The sequence below is a fragment of the Chiloscyllium punctatum genome, chromosome 44 (genome assembly GCF_047496795.1).
Source record: "Chiloscyllium punctatum isolate Juve2018m chromosome 44, sChiPun1.3, whole genome shotgun sequence".
Lineage (NCBI taxonomy): Eukaryota > Metazoa > Chordata > Chondrichthyes > Orectolobiformes > Hemiscylliidae > Chiloscyllium > Chiloscyllium punctatum.
This window is the reverse complement of record NC_092782.1, coordinates 43,973,089-43,994,532: the sequence shown is the minus strand read 5'-3', so window position 1 is coordinate 43,994,532 and position 21,444 is coordinate 43,973,089. Positions and strand designations below refer to the sequence as shown.

Below are 21,444 nucleotides of genomic sequence, written 5' to 3'. Positions count from 1 at the left end.
ACTCTGCCTCTCAGCAAGGGCAGTGTCAACAACTCTCACTACTGCACACATCACATCGAGAAACAGCTCCCATTCATCGCAACCTCCAAAACTATGTACTTTCCCTGCGCCCTGCACTTCCTACTCATTCACCAAGGATCTCTGCTCACATTTCCTGCTCCTGCATCATCACTAACAGCACTTCTATATAATTCCATTATACACAATACCACCGTGTGTCTCAGAGCAAAATAAACTGACTAATAGGCTGAAAGGGTGAAAAGAGGGCAGCAGACCTAAGGTTTCTCAGGCAGTAGGAGGGAAAATCCTTGAGCTGGATGGAGAAGAGCACAACTGCTCTCGTGGGGACTGGGAGACCTCAAGGGCAAGCCAATCCTGTTGGCCTGATTATGCTAAACCAGGCTGCTCTCCCATTACAAGCAATGCTAACACACTCTTACCCTGTACAAACTTTTACCTCTCTTACACAGCTAATTCCTTCCCTTCTCTTACGTAGGCAATAGTGTCATCCAAATGAACCTCCAACCCAAACAAGTCCAACCCCAGCAGCCGTCAGTGCCATCTCTGAGAAGGAACCAATGAGAACTCAGGGAAGTGTCGGCACAGCTGTCTCCTACACCCTCCAGCAGCTTAGTGGGCTTCACCTTGGAGGGCTTTCTCTCTAGATTCTGGAACACAATCTGGTGAGCACATCACTGGGATGCATCCCCAACTGGAGAACGAAGAAATGTCCCAAGACACAGGGGACTGGGAGAAATCAAGAACTTGCTCACCCTCAGGCAGGAGACCATCCCACGGTCTCAGCCACTACACTTTGTGATAACAAAGAAATGCAGGCAGGTTTATCATTGACTGTCAGTAAACTGAATCAAAAGGTGGAGGAGTCCATTGATGTTATCAGTACAATGCTGATTCTGGAGTGGATACAGTTTCAAGGAGGAGATTGCCACCCTCCATGTAGAGTTAGATCCAGCTCACTCAGGATCTCGGTGTACAGACCTGCACTTCACTCTATCCATAGGTGCTCAAGATCAACGGCATGAAAGGACAAGGGACTTTGACCTCACTCCAGGACACCCACCTTTCAATCCATTCAACCGGACACAAAGCCATTCCCAGGATGCCGAGAGATGTCCTCTCAGGATACTCAAAGATACTTGTCCTCTTCGCCTTCTTCCCTGCCTATGATGCCAAAGCCTGCAGAAGTCAGTTGAGGAGGGTGAGCCGACATCTCAGCACTGCACTCTCAGAAGGGAACTCTTAGAATGCCTGGGTGCTCTAGATCCAGACTTTCCATGGGGAAATCTCCCAAATATTCCAGGCCAGCGGAACTAACGACAGAACAGATTCCCTCCACCCCCACTGCAGATGCTGGGACTGCACTCAAATAGCCAGAGGCAAAGGAAGATGAAATGTACTGTCTGATATAACATAAAATGTTACTGATCCTTGAGCTGGAATTTACTGATGACTGCATCAAGGGATTTCACTTTGAGGAGGGTAACACTGAGACTAAACACAATGTACAAGGATTCTACTGGGGCTTGACATCTTCCACACCTCATTCATAAAGTGGGTGTAAGGTATACAATCAGTCATAATTCACACATTTCTACAGGAAAAGATTCATTCGGTGTGTTAGCTTCTTAAGGATGCACACTGCCATTCAAGGCGACAATGTACAGTCCATACATCCATTCTCCCTCTCAGCATATCAGTCTGCTGAGTAAAGCTCGACAAAATGCAGCCATCACACGTTCAACAGGATGCTGAAGTATTCCAGCTCAGCTTAGCAGTCTAAGCACACTCTGAAACAGTGAAGACTCACTCGTGTGTGCAAGATCAAAAGGAGATGCCTCTTAACCTGCTGTCGATCATGAAAAGCTTCACCGTTTGACAGTAAAATATTATAAGGTGACTGAAACCTGAAGAGTTGCCTAACATTAGCGCAAGGTGAAGTTAGTGCACTGTTTCAATGACTACTGCTTTTTCTCCTAGTTAAACATTTATTCAGCAACAGAAAGGTAAAGGACTGTAAAAGATAACAAGGTTAACATGTTGGAATCATAAAATCAATACAGTGTGGAAAGAGGCCATTCGGCCCATGGAGTCAGCACTAACCGTCCAAACAGCATCCCACCCAGACCAAACCCCATCATTGTAACCCTACATTTCCCATGGCTAACCCACTAGCTTGTACATCCCTGGACACTATGGGCATTTTAGTGCAGCCAATCCACCTAACCTGCACACGTTTGGCCTCTGGGAGGAAATTAAGCACCCAGAGGATATCCATGCAGACACGGGCAGAATGTGCACACGTCACACAGACAGTCGTCCGAGGGTGGAATCAAACCTGAGTCTCTGGTGCTTTGGGCAACAATGCAAACCATTGAGCCCATATGTTCTTCATCCTAAACCAGGGCTGCTTGGCAGGTAATCAACAGTATGTTAAACGATTAAAGGAAGTTCCAAACCCAGCTTATTCATCCTGGAAGTGATTTTCAATGATTTTCTGGTTTCTGAAGCTCAAAGACACGTTCCTCTGTCATGGTCTGTTGGATATCCCTCCTGGTCAACGGCCTGATCCCCAACTTTAGAAGGTTGCTGTCCATCCCCTGTTTCCTCTGGTCACTCACTTTGTCAGCTCTAGTAGTGAAGGGCACAGCATGCCATAATGAAGTGGCACACCCTTTCTGCAAGGCCTTCTCGAGTGGTCCAGACATTGAAACACCATCTTAAATGGCCAATGACCTATTCCACAAGAGTCCTGGTGAAAGGATGGGTCACATTTTGCTCTTGCCGTTTAGTCGGAGAGTTTCTTTAAGGTGTTGTCAGCCAGGTTTGGAGGGATTATCTCTCTGCAACATTACAATACCCAAACACCTTGGAATGAAGGCAGGGAGCTGTGCATTGTCTGGTATGTTTGTGTCATTGCTACTCCCAGGGCATCTCGTGCAGATTTCCAGAATTTGGCGATCAATGTTCACATTTAACTTAAACACACAAAGCAGTGGAAGCTTTCTGCACTGACAGACTCCAAAGACTGCTGCTCTCAAAGTAACATGATAGCATCATGCAACTGGTGTGGGGTGGGGCAGCAATACTAGGAAATGACTGGGCCGTTTGATTCGAGATGAAGGATATGAACAGTGCTGTCTGGAAAGAATAGCATCAGTTAGATCCCCATTGTATTTGAGGGTCCAGGATTGGGAGATGCCTTATATATTCCCAGTTTCTCCTGGAAAATTGGCATTAAAAAAATTGAGGGCAGCTGTAACCTGGATGGCCACTGGGATGGGATTGCTACCCAGCCCTGCAGAGCACAAATCTTGCTCCAACAGCTGACATAATGTTGATGTTGTTGGCTCAGGTGATCCTGAGTCTGCACTTACACTGTTTTGACAAGACCTGTGGAGACAGCAAGGCCTATAAACATGGGCTTGCATCATTCTCCACCAAGTAAGCTCAAAGCGAGTGAGCTGTAAGAAACATAGAAAGGAAGGATGTCACCTAACATGACGTGTGTGTTTTTGTCTGTGCACAAAGTGACGTGACACCTACATGTTGTAGGTCTCCTTGAGTTCCAAAGAACTGGCATGATGATGTGCTGAGGATGGTGGTTTGGCAATGCTGACAAAGTTTGGAGGCAGATGGTGTCCAAAGAATATGCAGTGATGTTCTGGTGAAGACAGAGCTAGATGAAGGTGAGGGCAAGGATCAGAGATCTGCAGCTGCCAGTTACTGGCTCTGACTTTCACGTGGAGACCTCACACTGGCCAGTTTCTTGGGGAAGGAGAGGAGAAGTAGAAGGAGGTGAGTTGGTCTATGAGAAAATTCAAATGCACATGAAAATGGCACTTTATGGCATGATTCTGAAGTTGTCATTCGAAGTTTTAAAGAAAAACATTGAAAACAACATATTCTTCACATTAAGATTCCAATTCTTTCACTTGCACTCTATTAACACACCACTGTCCATATAGCTCCAGAAAGGATAGCATTTCACCCATTGTCTTCGTGGGGCAACAAAGTGGCTCAGTGGCTAGCACTACTGCCTCACAGTGCCAGGGACCTGGGTTCGATTCCAGCCTGGGCAACTGTCTGTGTGGAGTTTGCACATTCTCCGTGTCACATGGGTTTTCTCTGGGTGCTTCAGTTTCCTCCCACAATCCAAAGATGTACAGGTCAGGTGAACTGGCCATTCTAAATTACTCAGAGGGAAATGGGTCTGGTTGAGTTACTCTTTGAAGGGTTGGTGTGGACTTGTTGGGCCAAAAGGCCTGTTTCCACACTGTAGGGAATCTAATCTAAAACCCAAATACAGCAGTTTTCAATGAAGTCCCTTCTTTCTTTGATCCTGTTTTACTGATCTTTCTGACTTATTCCTTTTATGCACAATGAGCTTCTTGATCCTCTCTAGCCTCTATAATGATATTATATTCTTTTCAAGCATGATGACAAAAATTACTCACAGTATTCACACACAATCATCCCAGTACATTTCTTCGATTCAAAATTCGCAGTCAATATGAAGTGTATTTATTGGAGGTGACAAGGGTCTTGCTCACCAAATGAACAGCCAGTGAGAGCCCCACATGGCCTCTTTTACAAAAGACTGACTAATGAAAAGCCTTTCAATCATTCATTTGGGCTTTCCCTTGGATCAAAGATCACTGGGGTGTAGGTCCCACTCATCAGGCCAGCAGCTCCACTGAACAGCAACCTTAGGCCTAACACCATCACTAGATCCCAGCTGAGTGATGGAAGAATGATGTGGTTTATGGAGCATGAGACGCAGAGTTCGTGAGGAGAGGGCTATCAGCAAGGGCAGAAGGGTAGCTCTCAAGAGATCCTCCTTCCCAACACCACATCCCTCTCTCAGATACTGAGGGGAACCGATCACAATGCCTCACAAATAACCGTACGTGCTCTCTGCACGGTAATCTCATTGACTCGTGGGCAAATACTGGGCAGTAAGATGATGCTTTCAGTGGCATTAGTTAATTTGTTTCCATCATGGAAGGATATCCCACGAGGGGACCAGCATTGAGGTCACTCAGTTGCTTCACAACCTTGGCGAAAATGAGGACTGTAGATGCTGGAAATCGGAGTCAAGATTAGAGTGGTGCTGGAAAAGCACAGCAGGTCAGGCAGCATCCATGGAACAGGAAAATTGTTGCCCGAAACATTGATTTTCCTGCTCCTCGGATGCTGCCTGACCTGCTGTGCTTTTCCAGCACCACTCTAATCTTGCTTCACAACCTTACCATGCTGTGGTTCAAGAAGAATGCCATTACTACCAGCTTAGCTGGAATGATTTAGACCGGTTTTAACATCTCCATAATTAATTAGAGAAAGTCTAAGCTTTGTTGATTTTTCCCTATTAGGAGCCAAGCATCGTTTTCTCTCTTTAATTGCCTCAAGACATTGTCCACTACATTTAAGTATTCCAAATCACTTTCTATGTCTCTTTCTGTGCTCATTTAAAGAATATCTGTTCACAGGTTGTGGGTGTCACTGAGCATTCATTGCTTATCTCAATAATCTGACTGAGTGGTTTCATTTCAATTTTTTTCAAAGCTAATTTCAAATTCCAAACCTGCCACAGTGGGATATGAACTCACATTAGTCGCATAGACAACAGATTACTGCACACCCAACTTTATCTTTAAACTAATAACAGTTCCATGTAAGTTATAATAAAATTATGAAAAAGGCAGATACGATGAAGTGGGATTGAACCGTTGTTCTGTGCCAAAATTAAGGCAAGAGGAGTGGACTGACAAATCAAACACACTGAGTGGGAAACAGAACCATGCCTAATAACGATTAACATAATAGGATTATATCTGACAAGGTGTAGGAGTTAATATGGAGTGACCTCAAGGCCCCAACTACAAACAATCAGAAACACATTAATTGTTATTCTGAGATTGCTGTGGTCTGCACTGATATGGTACCTCAGAGTCTTTATGCTTTTGACCTTGAATTTGAAATCAATTCCACAGAAAGGATTAACCCCTCTGTTCACATCGAATTAAATTCCACATTGAGTGAGCAACATCCCTCTAAATTGAATATAGCATGCTGTACTTTGTATGCTGTACTATCAAAGTTGTTTGCCCTGTCAGAGTCACAGACCTATAGAGCTGTACAGCACCGAAACAGACACTTCGGTCCAACTTGTCCATGCCAAACAGATATCCTAACCTAATCTAGTCCCATTTGTTACCGTTTGGCCTACATCCCTCTAAACCCTTCCTATTCATGTACCCAATGAGATGCCTTGGGTACCAGCCTCCACTACCTCCTCTGGCAGCTCATTCCATACATTCACCACCCTCTGCGTGAGTTGTCCCTTAGGTTCTTTTAAATCTTTCCTTTCTCACCTTAAACCTATGCCCTCTAGTTTTGGACTCCCCTCCCTTAGGCAAAAGACCTTGGCTATTCACCCAATCCATGCCCCTCATGATTTTATAAACTTCTATATGGTCACCCCCTCAGCGTCCAATGCTCCAAGGAAAATAATCCCAAGGAAAATATTTCCTGTTTTAATGAAGGCACAGTTTGACAGGAAGTCTACAACAGTGTTGGCCATTCTTCATTTCTGAGCCGATGGTACAAATGTTTGAAAGCTAATCAGCCACAGAGTGCATCACTGCAAACCAAGCTGTCCTTAGCTGGACTTTCCCTTAACAATTTTAATGATAGGAAGGAAGTCTCAGATTTTCTTTAATGTGCAAATGGCAAGGCACCAATTTTGTGACTGTGTCAATTCTTTGGATGGTTCCCTGATTGGATATGCCTGCCAGCAGTGAATGTCAGCTGTGGACAGCAGAATTGGCTTTGCTTTGCTCTATCAAAGAACTGGCGCTGCCTCTGAAGAGCCTCCTTCAATGTTGTCAGTTCCTATGGTTACCAGATGCATATTTGATTCTCACCATTCAAACTCCCCAACAGCCCAGAAGTTCAAGGTACTTTTCAACACATTTAAATCATATGGAGGTGAACGCCAAATACTTACAACATTATCGGGGTGACTGAAGAGTGTAAGTGATCTTTGTTTTTCTATCCTTTGCACAAAATAGTTTGGAGCATTTCCCAGAGATATCTTCTCACCATCAGATAGGATTTCAGTAAGATAGCACCCTCCTTGTGTGTGCTAATTTCAGAGGTGCAGTATGCCAGCCAATGCTCAGTTGTTGGCCCTTTTGCCTCTGAGTCTGAAAGTTGCAGGTTCAAGTCCACTCTGATCCACGTGGGCTGGGGAGGGCTGGGGAGGGCTGGGGTGGGCTGGGGAAGGCTGGGGAGGGCTGGGGTGGGCTGGGGAAGGCTGGGGAGGGCTGGGGTGGAGTGCCAGAACCACGACACTCCAATGTGTCTCACCCTTCAAGCAATTGATCTGCCTTCTGTCACATCAAGAAACTGGAACAGATGGGAAAATTCCTTCTAAATTTAACTCCAGTGAAGTCCCTAATGATCCTGCCTGCCTCACGAGGCCAGGCAGCATTCCCACGCATTTCAATTTCCTCCCCGAGATGGTCCTTGCCAGGAATGGCTCCCAGAGGATGGTACAACAGCCAGCATTGTATTCCCATACTTCAGCTTCTGTTCCTGACTTCAGCTAGCCCAAAAACTCAGCTTATTGTCGTTATGAGGAACAGTGCAAGACTCGATCGGATAAATGTAGCGAGAGAGAATTTTTCAAGTGACTTAGCATCTTTAGAATGAATTACATCACCAGTAGCAGACACTGATGAAAAGTAAGAAAGGAAAAACAGTGGTTCTGATAGTTACTTTCAAATGCTGTCTGGCTACAGAGATGGTGTTGAAGGACTGTTGAAGTTGGACTGTCTAAAAAGAGGGGAAGGGATAGTCTAAATAATTATAAACCAGTCACCCCAACCTCCAAGGTGAGACAAACATTGGAAAACAATCTGAGGGGCAATATAAACAGTCAGGTAGAAAGCATGGATTAATCAATAACTGTCAACATGGATTTGTCAACAGGAAGTTACACTAAAGTGAACGGATTAACTCCTCCATGTTGTTTCCTCAATAAATTCAATAAGGGCAGCCCAGTTGATGTAGTCCACATGGATCTTTAGCAACGTCTTGGCTGGTTGACATGGCAGACCATTCAAAACGATGATGTATATCACCCAAGAGAAAGAGGCAAATTGGGTACAAAATTGACTTTTTGGTAAGAAGCAAAGTTTAATGATCGAAGGGCATTTTTGTAACTGGAAAGCAATTTCTGGCAGAAATGTACTGGGTCCCTTGTTATTTTTGTGGAATATGTAAATAATATTGACTTAAATATAGATTAAAAGGAATAAAATAATTGGTAATGTGTTAACAGTGAGGAAGCAAACTGGCAGGGACCAGTGGACTCGTCAGGTGGGCAGATCGGCAAATGGAGAAACCCATAGAAATCTGAAATGAAATGTTTGGGAGCAGCAAACCCGACAAGGGAAAGGAAAATACATGGTAGATACCATTGAAGGAACAGATAGGTTTTCAATGTTTCGAAACAAAGATCAACACACTCCAAAGCTGTAAAATACTGAGAGAAATGAACAAATAGAGTGAGCTGGATTGTGAGCTTTCAGCGAAATCATCAAAACTTAACACGACTGAAGAGCGACAATCCAAAGACCGATAACAGCAGCTCAGAGGACCACTCACAGATAGTTTCTGACCCAGAGTAATATCTCTGTAAACTGAAGGACACACCGAAAAATGAGTGGGTAAGACCGAGGAATATTGGGGATATAAAGTATGTGACTACTGAGCAATAAACTAAATGACTGGTGCTGTGGGCCATGGTGAGAAAGTGGGAAGTGGGGCTGGGGTGAAAACTACCTTGGACCTTATGTATTTTTCCTTTTTACTTAAATTGCACTTTGCAGTGAGGGTTTTGAATAATTGTACAAATATCCAGAATAATGTGTCTTATTTAATAATTTTTAATAAAGGCCTGGGTACCAAAAGTGCAGTGCTGAAATAGTTATTATCTCATCTCTGTAGAAGATTAAGACAAGAGTTAAAGGAATGTTTTAATTGCACACCTTGCTGGTTTGGCTTTACCATGTGCTGTTTCCTGCTGAGATAAGTGACATCTCATGATACAACATTTAATAAATGCACTGCCACAAAGTAATTGAGACAGAGTTAATAATTGTTGGTGCAGAGATAATACGGACACTTCCCACTGAAGCTAACCAAAACCCAATACCCATCATTCCATGCTGACTGTTAGGACAGCAGAGAGAACACTTTATCTTTAACAGGGGGTAAGTAAAGGCAGCAGGCTCAACAGTTTGTTCAGTTCTGAGATATGGGGGTATCCTGCTGCCATCGGGAGGAGGAGAGGCAGGCAGAAACCAGGCCTGCGATTCCAACATTCATTTCTGCCATGCGGCATTTTTAAAGGCACAGGATAAGTATACAGACTATGAACCCACACTCAGCAATACTGCCGCTAGCCACATTTTATTACAGGATGGTGAATTCAGATCCCTGCACTTTTCACTGAATCAGGCCAGCTTCTGAAGACCTTTGAGGTTGACATGATTTATGCCAGCTCAGAGGTGCCATAAACCCATCGAAAGCCTTTCCAGAATCCAAAACCTTTAGACCAGAATGCTTAAAAACTGTTGCAAATGTCATGTGTCCATTAAGATTAATTCAGCATGTTAAGTGCATTTCTAACATGCTCTGGATATAGGTTTGCTCGCTGATCTGGAAGGTTCATTTTCAGACGTTTCGTCACCATACTAGGTAACATCTTCAGTGAGACTCTGGATGAAGCACTGCTGATGCTTCCTGCTTTCTATTCGTACGTTTGGGTTTCTTTGGGGTGGTGATGTCATTTCCTGTGATAATGTTGTTTTTTATGGTGATATAATTTCCTGTGGTGATGTCATTTCCTGGTCTTTTTCTCAGGGTGTACTAAATGGGGTCCAAGTCAATGTGTTTATTGATAGAGTTCTGGTTGGAATACTCTATCAACAAACACATCGACTTGGACCCCATTTACCACCCCCTGAGAAAAAGAACAGGAAATGACATCACCACAGAAAATGATATCACCAACTCAAAGAACACAAACATACAAATAGAAAGCAGGAAGCATCAGTAGTGCTTCGTCCGGAGGCTCACTGAAGATGTTACCTCGTATGGTGACGAAATGTCTGAAAATAAACCTTCCAGCTTAGCAAGCAAACCTACATCCAGAACCTCAACCTGAGCTACAAATCTTCTCAAAACTCGCTAACATACTAATTGATGATTAGACTTTGTTCATAAAAGGTACGGCACCATTAAATTGGCCAGCATTGTGAAAACAAGAAAGTCTTCAGAAGCATTAATTTATCAGATGGAAAACATGCTCTTCAGTATTGAACACATCAGAGATTCAGATTCCACTGCAACCTACGTTTTCATCCTTTCATTGACTTTAAACTCAGCTATCTGTTTAGCCTTTGAAGCAGTGCAACAGTCAGCTCCATTCTTTAATTGACAGGTCAAGTAACTGTTCATTCTGTGAAACACTGTATCAGAAGGCTATGAATTCCACTATTTCAGAGGCTTTAACATATCCAGCTCTGAATGTTTTACTGACACACTTGTGCAACAAAATTACATTTTGAATCCGAAGATGAGTGCCAAACCTCAGTAATGGATTACACTGTGTTACTGTGGCTACCAAGACAACTGAGGGAACTTTATTTATATTCAGTTTTATAACCACAGAATAGAATTTAAGTCCTTATCAGGTGGACTCTGAATGGCTGTTTGTTTATTTTGACAGCTTTGTGACCACCTCAAAGACTTCCCAATGTTATTATTGGACTCATGAATTTGTGTGCAGTAGATACAAGATGAGTTGACAAGGGAGTATGGAGCTACCATAAGGGAGTATGTGGATATCAGGTACAGAGGGTATGGAAGGCTCAAAGGAATGGGCGTAGGGGGAGGAGATAGGAAATAAAGAATGTATTGTGTGAGCTAGAGTATCCAATACTCAGGTACAGAACTTTGCCAATGTCCCAACAATTAGAGGTGGGCATTCCAAATTGCTCACTATGACATGTGCCCACTCAGCCCTCACTTCAGCAGATGGCCTCCTCAACCCCCTGCTCACCCACAATGAAAAGTCTGGGTTGACTCAATCAGGCAAGAGCTGGGATCACATTATCAGACATGACTTTTCACAATCTGAGACCTGGGCTTAAAACCAGTGTCGATAAAATAGAAAGATGGATCCTCTTTTTGGTGGAGTCCAGGTCGGATAATATCCTTGGAATGCTGGGCAGGGAGAGCAAGGGAGTGTAAAGCAAAGTGTGATTTTGGAATGGGGAAGAAGGAAGGTCAAATGGTTGAGCACTTGAAGGAGGAATGGGTGCTGCAGGATAGGGGTTAAGATGATGACAGGACGGAGAAAGTGTGAATTCTTAGGTGGAAACCTGGATTGAATATTAAGAACATCAAGGGAATAGAGCTTATTATCTGTAGCTGAATGAAATTATTTGTAACCCTACCTTTGTGTGTGACTAGCCTATTACATGAGTTTCTGATCATGCACTTGTGCCATTGCTAAGAATGTTTCATACTCCAGCACGAACAGGCCTGACAGCCATCATCACCACCTCAGCTCATCTGCAAACCTGTTCAACTTCCCAGCTTCTAGTCTACTAACATCTGAGCTCATCTGAAACTTTGCTTCCCACGTCCTGACCCACACCAAGTTCCTTTCACCCAACACCCATGGCCCCCTGGCACTATGGTGTCTTCACATTTTTAAAATTACCTTCTGGCTTGCAAAATCCGAATTTTAAAATCAGGAACAAAAACAGGGATTGCTGGAAAAGCTCAGCAGGTCTGGGAGCATCTGTGGAGATAAGTGAGAATTAACATTTTGGGATGAGTGACCCTTCTCAGTTCTGACCCTTCTGAGGAAGGGTCACTTGATCCCCAAATGCTAACTCTGATTTCTCTCCACAGATACTGCCAGACCTGCTGAGCCTTTCCAGCAGTTTCTGTTTCTGTTTCTGATTTTCAGCATCCATAGTTCTTTTGGCTTTTATTCAGAATTTAAAAATTTTTATTCCAATTCTTAATCCCTCCATAACCTTGTTCTTTCATTTTTCTGTAATCTCTGTAATCTCTGCAGCCCTCCACAATACCCACATTCCTCCCACTCTATCTTTTTGAGCATTTAAGCATATCCCTGATGTTAATTGCTCCTCAACTGGCAGCCTCCAGCTGCTAAGGTCCTAAACTCTAGATTGATCTCCCTGAACATCTCAGCCTTTTCACTGCTCTTGTTTCCTTTTAAGACACACCCAGAAATGTGTCCGAGTGGGTGCTGCATTCTGTTTGCTAATGATACCTTAAATACCCTGGGGAGGACCTGATCTTGGTGTATCAGATTATAATGGGCGCGATCAAGATGGATAGAAAGGGGTTGTTCCCTTTAGTCAGAGTCAAGACCAAGGGGGCACACTTAGAAAGTGAAAGGCAGGAAGTTTACAGGGGATTTGAGGAAAACATTTTTTTTCACCCAGTGTGCAGTATGTATTTGGAAGGCACTGTTTGGGAGGGTAACCTCACAACCTTTAAAAAATACTTGGCTGAGCACTTGATGTGTCATAACATTCAAGGCTATGGGCCTAGAACAGGAAAATCAGGCTAGCATAAGTATATTTTAGCAGAGTGTGAAAACTCGTGTGATCCCAGTTCTTGCCTGATTGAGTCCACCCTGACTCTTTTCATAGGACACCTGGTTGGCACGGACAAGTTGGACAGAAGGGTTTGTTTCTTTGATTCTATAGTAGATCTAAGGCTTGGAAAAACCAAAAATAAGCATTCAGAATAAATTATACTTTCTCCATACTGTAAGTACTATCTACTCTCATTCCATAAACATCTCAAAGACTCCTATTTTGTGAAAAAAGTGGGGTCCTAATTAACAGAGAGTAGCATGTGTACAGGTTTCCTTCATTTGCAAGTATTCTTGGTCAGCCTATGTTCAAGTACTTTCAGTTCTGAAGATCATGGGTTTAAATCCCACTGCGAAGACTTGTGAACACTATCTGCCATGACTTCCTGCTGTTTTTTGTATCAGATGTTAAGCCAACGCTTTGTCATCCTTTTTAAAGATAGATATATCAATGCTCCTGGTACTAATGGAAAGACAGCAGGGAGATGCGCCTGATGTTCTTATCAATATTTCTCTTACATCTAACTGCACTATAACATATTATCTACTCCTCTATGACATTGATATCTGCTTGCTGTGCATAACCTTGTGTTCGATTCCAGCCTTGGGCAACTGTCTGTGTGGAGTTTGCACATTCTCCCCGTGTCTGCGTGGGTTTCCTCCAGGTGCTCCGGTTGCCTCCCACAGTCCAAAGCAGGTCAGGTGAATTGGCCATGCTAAATTGCCCATAGTGTTAGCTACATTAGTTAGAGGGAAATGGGTCTGGGTGGGTTATTCTTCGGAGGGTCAGTGTGGACTTGTTAGGCTGAAGGGCCTGTGTCCACACTGTAGGGAATCTACTAAAAAGCTAGTCCTTTTTCCTAAAAGCCGTTCCTTTTCTCAAGTGTACTGTGTCCTTGATGTTTCTCAGCAGGATCATAAATAGCTCCTGGCTCTGATTAGACTAGTTTGGTGCAGAGATAAAAAAGCATTTTGAGAAGCCTTTTGTAAACAGATGAGACTTCAAGCCAAAGTGGTCATGTTTTAGAAATAACCTGGAAAAGTCAAGGGGGTGTGGCCAGCTCTCTAGCTGACCAGTTCAGTCCAGAATTAGGGCATTCAACAATGAACTGTGTGGAAACAGGCTGCTAGACTCTCTCTCCTTCTGCCCTTCTAACTTCGACCTGTAAGCCTTTGTTTAATTTTTACTGTGTAAGAGGGTTGACTTAATGGGACTGTTCTGTATATTTGGAACAGTAAATTAAGTCTAGGTTGGATAGCCTGAGTTCTGTACAGGTTCTTTATTCTGTTCTTTGTATTTCATTGTGTAATTTTATGAATAAATTTTTGTCTGTTTTAAGACCTGTTAGTCAACCGAGCTATCTTACTCTGGGTAATTTTCACTGTAACAAACTGCAAAGTTATGGTCTGGGTTGCCTGCTTAAGAATGTTTTGAGTGGTCCGCCTAGTCCATAACACTTGCTGTAGCATTTCCTATAACAGTGACCATACCTTACAATTAATAAACTGAGAAACGCTTTGGGACATCCGCAGGTCATGAAAGGATCTATATAAATGCAAGTTTTTCTTTATTTCCTGCACTCTGTAGGAGTGATGTCAAAACAAATGACACATGCACAAACACAACTTAAATTGAATACCTCCAGGTATGGTATAGGGGTGTCGGAAGGTGCCGGATATTCTCGGAGTAGACGTTCCTCATCCAGAAACTTCCCCACTCTCCCATTGTACGCTGGTTGAAACAGCCCATAGTTCAGAACATCCTTCAGTGTCTGGTTGAGAGTGCACAGAATCCGTTGCTTAGACACCCACACGGGAGCATCAAGGTTAAACCTCATACATTTCTGCAAAACAGAAGATGCAAAGGATTAATGGAGCAGCCCATTTCTTGCCAGATGTCACTAACCAGCACCACACTTCATCAAGTGTCTCCACACCGGCAATAAACCCCCCTCCCCTTTCCCAAGAAAGAAACTCTCCATGCCACATGAGTCAACTCACCAGGTCTGCTTACTCCTGTTGGTAACTGGGAGCAAGCGAGTTAATACTGGGCTGGTGAGGAGAAGGACAACTGAACACACTGCATTCCTCAGTACATATGCACATACACACACACAGAATCATAGAGATGTACAGCATGGCAACAGACCATTCGGTCCAACTCGTCCATGCCACACGTACGTGTACACACACACACACACACACACACACACACACACACACACACACACACACACTTTGCTGTGTATGGGCCGGTAACACATAGTTCCTTTACCAGTAGTACCCCTAACCCATGGTCCCTCTAAATTCTTTGAGTGTAAAATGAAGGAGCGCAAGTTATTTAAATACACTTATTTAAAAGATGGCATATTAGTGAACTGCACTCTGACTGGACACAACCACATTCTTTGTGAAGAAAACGCCAGGCTGAGTTACAGCAACATGACACATTTAAAAAAAAAAATCTCTGAGCAGGAGCAGGTATCTAGCTGCATCAGCCTGCTCCACCATTCGAAAAGATCATGGTCAATCTATGCTCTAAACTCCATCTTCCTGCCCTGTATCCTTAAAAACCATTAAGAAATCTATTGATCTGGGGCTTGGGTATACCAATGACTCAACATCCATAGTGCTCTGGATCAGAGAATTTCAAAGATTCACAAGTACCTGAGTAAAGAAACGTCTCCCTCTGCTGTGGCTATGACCCCGTGCTGGGTTCTGCCACCAGGGGGAAACAGCCTTTCAGCATCTTGCCTGCAACGACTCTCAGAAGCTTTCAGCGAAGTCACCTTTTATTCTAGACTCCAGAATATAGGTTCATCATAGTGAATTTCTCAAAATATTGAAAGATACCACTGCACATATATTACAATTACAAAGATACATCACTGTTTATTATAATTACTGAACCATAGAATGGCAGTATACAAGGAGCCATGTGGCCATCACATGCACGTTGAAGATTTATAAACTCAATGTTCTGTTAGCTCCGATCCATCTATATCTCCTCAGTGACCACCAGATATTTTCTTTATTGTGCATCACGAATTCTCATTTGAAAGTCATGATCATGTCTGCCTTGATTTCACTGTTGGAGACAAAAAAAAACTGCAGAGTAGACAGGCAGGAGTCTGGAAGAACACAGCAAGCCAAGCAACATCAGGAGGTGGAGAAGTCAACATTTCAGGTGTAATCCTTTGCCAGTCCTGCAGAAGGGTTATATCCGAAGCATCGACTTCTCCACCTTCTGATGCTGCCTGGTTTGCTGTTTTCTTCCAGCCTCCTGCCTATCTACTTTGGATTCCACTGTGAAACTGTGCGTTCAGTTACCAATACCACCAAAAAAAATTCTCCCCCCCAACACTGCTGTTTGATCTTATGCCAAGCATGTAAAGCAGAGCTGTTTACTTTGTTTACACCCTACATAATTTTGAAAACTTTTATCACGCCAGCCCTCAACCTTCACTTTTGATGAAATAACTTTGCCTTCTCTAACTACAGATGATGATGATGATTTTGATAATTTTATCAAACTAATAATCCAATCAATTCACACCAGGGCAGCTGGAGAACTTAAAACTCAATTAACAAAAATGTTAAAAGAACACTAACCTCAGTAATGGTGCCATAGAAGTATTGCCAATTGTGGTAAAGACTCATCTAGTGCATAAAAATCCTTTAGAGAGGTAAACCTGATACTCTTACCAGGTTAGATGTGTTTCCAGATCCACAGTAATATAGTTGATTCTTAATTATATTTTAAAATGGCCCGGCATCCCCTCTATTCAAATGCATTTGGGGATAAATAGCAAATGCAGACCTGATCAGCAGAATCAAATCCCACGAAAAGCAAAGCAAAAATGATCAATATAACTGAAGTCCCTTATCTCTGAAGCATCAAGGTAATTTAGGGCGGCACGGTGGCACAGTGGTTAGCACTGCTGCCTCGCAGCGCCAGAGACCTGGGTTCAATTCCCACCTCAGGCGACTGACTGTGTGGAGTGTGCGCGTTCTCCCCGTGTGTGCGTGGGTTTCCTCCAGGTGCTCCAAAGATGTGCAGGTCAGGTGAATTGGCCATGCTAAATTGCCCGTAGTGTTAGGTAAGGGGTAAATGTAGGGGTATGGGTGGGTTGCGCTTCAGCGGGGCGATGTGGACTTGTTGGCCCGAAGGGCTTGTTTCCACACTGTAAGTAATCTAATCTAATTAAGACAAATTGAACAAATGTGCAATTTAATATGGATAAATGTGAAATTGTCCATTCTGTATGGGGGTATCTGGAATTTGAGGAGGCATGGAGGTGGCATGGGAAACATTGAGTGGGTATAGGGATTCGGTGGGTTTGATGTGCAATGAGGCAGACTTGATTAGGGAGCTTAAGGTGAAGGAAACTCTAGGGGGGGCAGTGACCAGAATATGATAGAATGCACCCTGCAGTTTGAGAAGCTAGAATTAGATGTAACGGTATTACAATTGAGTAAAGCTATCTACAAGGACATGAGGGAGGAGCTGACGGGAGTTGATTGGAAGGGGAACCTAGCAGGGAAGATCACGAAGCAGCAATGGGAGGAGTTTCTGGGGGTAATTCAAGAGGCACATCAGAAATTCATCCTAAAGAAAGAGCAACATACTAAGGGAAGGATGAGGCAACCCTGGCTGAGAAGGGAAGTCAGGGACAGCGTAAAGGCAAAAGAAAAAGCATAAAATATGGTGAAGGTTCGTGTGAAGCCAGAGGATAGCTATAAAAGCAATAAGGGGACAGAGTAAGCTAGCTCGTAATGTTAAAGAATATTGCAAGAGATTTTGATAAAACATAAGAGAGAGGCAAGCGTGGACACCAGACTACTGGAAAATGAGTCTGGAGAAGTAGTAATGGGATCAAAGAAATGGCAAAGGAACTGAATGGTTACTTTGCATCAGTTTTCACAGTGCAAGACGTCAACATTTCAGAACTCCAAGAGATTCGGGGGCAAGAGGTGAGTGGAATGGCTATCATGAAGGAGAAGTTGGTGGGCAGGGGAGGTCATGCTGAAAGGTCTAAAGGTGAATAAATCATCCACATTAACTGGACTACACCCAGATTTCTGAAGGAGACAGCTGGAGGAATTGTAGAGGTAATGGTGGTGGTCTTTCAGGAATCACTGGATTGTCAGAGTGGGTACCAGACAACTGAGAGGTCATGCCTGGCAAATCTGGCAGAAATCTTTGAGAAGGGAATAAGCAAGTTGGACAAAGGAAACTCAGTGGATGTGATCTATTTGGGTTTCCAAAAAGCCTCTGATGAGGTACCTTATAACATAAGGGGCAAGGTACTGGAATCGAGGCAGGTTCGGCTGACTGACAGAAAGTGGAGAATAAGGTTAGGGAGGTCTTTTTTTAGGATGGCTACCAGTGACTAGTGGGTTCTGAAGGGGTTGGCATTGGTTCCACAACTGTTCAGTTTTATATTAACGATCTGGACAAAGGAGCTGCAGGCATTGGAGGAGGGAGAGGTAGTGCTGAAGAAGCAAGGAGACTGCAGAAGGACTTGGTTGGGCAGGAGAGTGGGAAAATAAGTGACAGGTGGGAATACAATGTAGGAAAGTCTAAGGTTATGCACTTTTACAGGAAGAATAGACGTGAGAAGAATTTAGGTGCCAACTGTTTTTAAATTTGATTAGATTAGATTACTTACAGTGTGGAAACAGGCCCTTCGGCCCAACAAGTCCACACCGACCCGCCGAAGCGCAACCTACCTATACCCCTACATTTAACCCTTTACCTAAAACTACGGGCCATTTAGCATGGCCAATTCACCTGGTTTTCTAAAGGTTTTGGAAATCTGAAGCACAAAGGGATTTGGGAGTTCTAGTTCAGGATTCTCTTAAAGTTACCACGCAGGTTCAGTTGATAGTTAAGAAGGCACATGCAATGTTCACATTCATTTCAATAGGGTAAAAATACAAGAGCTGGGATGTACTGCTGAGGCTGTATAAGGCTCTGGTTAGACTTCATTTGGAAGGTTGTGAGCAGTTTTGCACTCCTTATCTCAAGAAGAACGTGCTGGCTTTGAAGGGGGTCCAGTGGAGATTTGTATATGACCCTGGGGATGAAGAGCTTGAGGATTCTGGGTCTGTATTGGATGGAGTTTAGTTGGATGTCAGGGAATCTCATTGGAACTTACAGAATACTGAAAGGCCTGGATAGAGTGGACGTTAAAATGGTATTTCCACTCGGAGAGACCAGGGCCCGAGGCACAGCCTCAAAGTGAAGGGATGACCCTCGAAAACTGAGAGGAGGAGGAATTTCTTCAGCCAGAGGATGGTGAATCTGTGGAACTCACTGTGGAGGCCAAGTCATTGAGTATATTTAAGACAGATAGAAAAGTTCTTGATTGGTAAGGAGATCAAGGGTTATGGGCAGAAGAAAGGAGAATGGGGTAGAGAAACGTATCAGCCATGATTGAATGGTGGAGCATATTCTAGAAGCTAAATGGCCTATTTCTGCTGCTATGTCTTATGGAGGGGTGAGGGCGTGAAGGCCTGACATAGCATGAAAATGAGGCCAATGGGTGCTTAAGTTTGGTCTGATCTCAGGCCTGCCTTCATACTGCTGAAGTGAAGTTCTTGACCGATAACATTGACATAGTTCAATCTCTCCACAGATGGAGGCTGACAAACCTGCTGAGTTTTCGCAGCATTTTCTCTTGGTTTCCAGTATTTGGCTTTTATCACACTTCAGCAGCACGGTGACTCAATGGTTAGCACTGCTACCTCACAGCGTCAGGGATCTGGGTTCAATTCCACCCTCAGACAACTGTGTGTGTGAAGATTGTAATTTCTCCCGTGGCTGGCCGGATTTACTCCGGGTGCTGCGGTTTCCTCCCACAGGCAAAAGATGTGCAGGTTAGGTAGATTGGCTATGGTAAGTTGTCCATAGAGTCCAGGGATATGTAGGTTGTGTTAGTTAGCCATGGGATTTGTCGGGTTAAAGGGGTAGGGTAGTAGGCCTCTGTGAGATATTCTTTGGAGTGGCAGTGTGGATACAATGGACCAAATGAACTGCTTCCACTGCAGGGATTCTATGAATAATTATTTACATTAAATTTCACTTGCCAGCTGTCTGCTTAATCCTTCACCCTGTCTGCTCAATTCTTGAACTGCATCATTATTTTCCTCAGAGTTCACAATATTTCAGAGTATTATATCATCCGCAGATTTTGAAACAAGGCCATATACATCCAATTCTAAGTCATTATTATGTATCACTGCTCTCCTTAATACAAATTAATGAATAGTTATTTGGTAGCACAGAACTTGAATACTGCAGAAAAAGATACATTGTGTTGAAGTTTTCCAGTTTGCACTCATCAAGACATTCGTAAAAATGCCATTGAAAAGGGGAACAACATTTTACACTGTACGAATACTGAATAGTGTATGCATATATAACACATATCCAGAAAAGGACTAATCCTTTTATAAATCACTGAGAAACTCCAAAGCAAACTTCCTTAAAAGTCCATAAAACAATTATTTGTCATTACTCTATATTACCTGGTACTGTTTTTTAATGCTGCCATTTTTTTTGCCACTGCTTCAATTGTGTCAACAAGTCTATTATTAAGTCACTTGGAAACGCATCTCAATCACATCACCCTCATTAACCTGTTCTCTCTGAAAGAGTTTTAAACTAATTAGAGGGGGCTATGTAGCTTTAAAAAGCAAAAGGATGTGGTGGCATTACAGGACAATTGCTTTCATTATGATACCTAGACTGAGACAAATAGGGACAGAATGTACAAGCCTATCTGGAGTAATATTAACACAGCTTCCAAATGTTTGACCCACTGAAACATTAAATCCTTTGGAATTTAGATGTATGAACGTCTTTCACCATCATCCTCCTGCCAGTCCTGATAAACAGCCTCCATTTAAATAACATTGTTCAAAAAGCATGCATCACTGTTCCAATAAAAACACAACAAGAACACAACAAAAAACTGAGTAACAACAGTAAATTAAACCTATTTCATGCCTAACAAAATTCCATTAAGTTTTCAAGAACAGCTTGTGAAACAGTAAAAACATTTGGGAAAATGGTCACTGAAGTATGCATGAAGCTCTTGGAAACCTCAGCCTAATCCATCAGTCCAATGCGTTTGCTTTTCCGAATGGTTTTTGTGCATTGCCCACATGGCATCGTTCGCAAATGCATGGCATTTAACTGGGACATGTATTTGGATTACAAGGGAATGCAGCGACTCTGAGGAGATTGGAAATTGGATATTCACTCAGTGAATCTTTCTTCCCTCTAGTCACTCAGTTGTGCTGCATGGCTTTAGTTTATGGCAGTTTCCACCCCATTCCCAGGGACACAGTGCAAAGGCAAAAATATACACAGGAACTCTGGAGCAGGAGTAGACTGTGCAGTCCTTTATGTTTTTCTCTGCATTAGGTGAACCATGAATAATAATCCCAAATTGCAACGTATCCCTTAATAAATCCTTTTCAGTTTTAAAATTAACAAACAATCTCGTATTAACTGCCATTTAGACTCATAGAAACCGACAGTACAGAAACAGACCCTTCGGTCCAACCAGTCCATGCTGACCATGTTCCTAAACTGTCTGCCTTTGGCCCTTATCTCTCCAAACCTTTCCCATTCATGTACTTATCCAAATGTTGGAACTGCACCCATATCCACCACTTTCTCGAGCAGTTCATTCCACACACGA

General features: G+C 43.2%; 1 protein-coding gene across 1 annotated transcript in view; it reads right to left on the bottom strand.

Moving 5' to 3' along the window:
* shank3a (SH3 and multiple ankyrin repeat domains 3a) overlaps positions 1–21,444 on the bottom strand; it is a 973,942-nt gene that overhangs the window by 665,174 nt on the left and 287,324 nt on the right. The window contains exon 4 of the mRNA XM_072562789.1: positions 14,371–14,574. Coding sequence (XP_072418890.1) covers positions 14,371–14,574 — 204 coding nt within the window. The remainder of the gene's footprint in view (positions 1–14,370; positions 14,575–21,444) is intronic.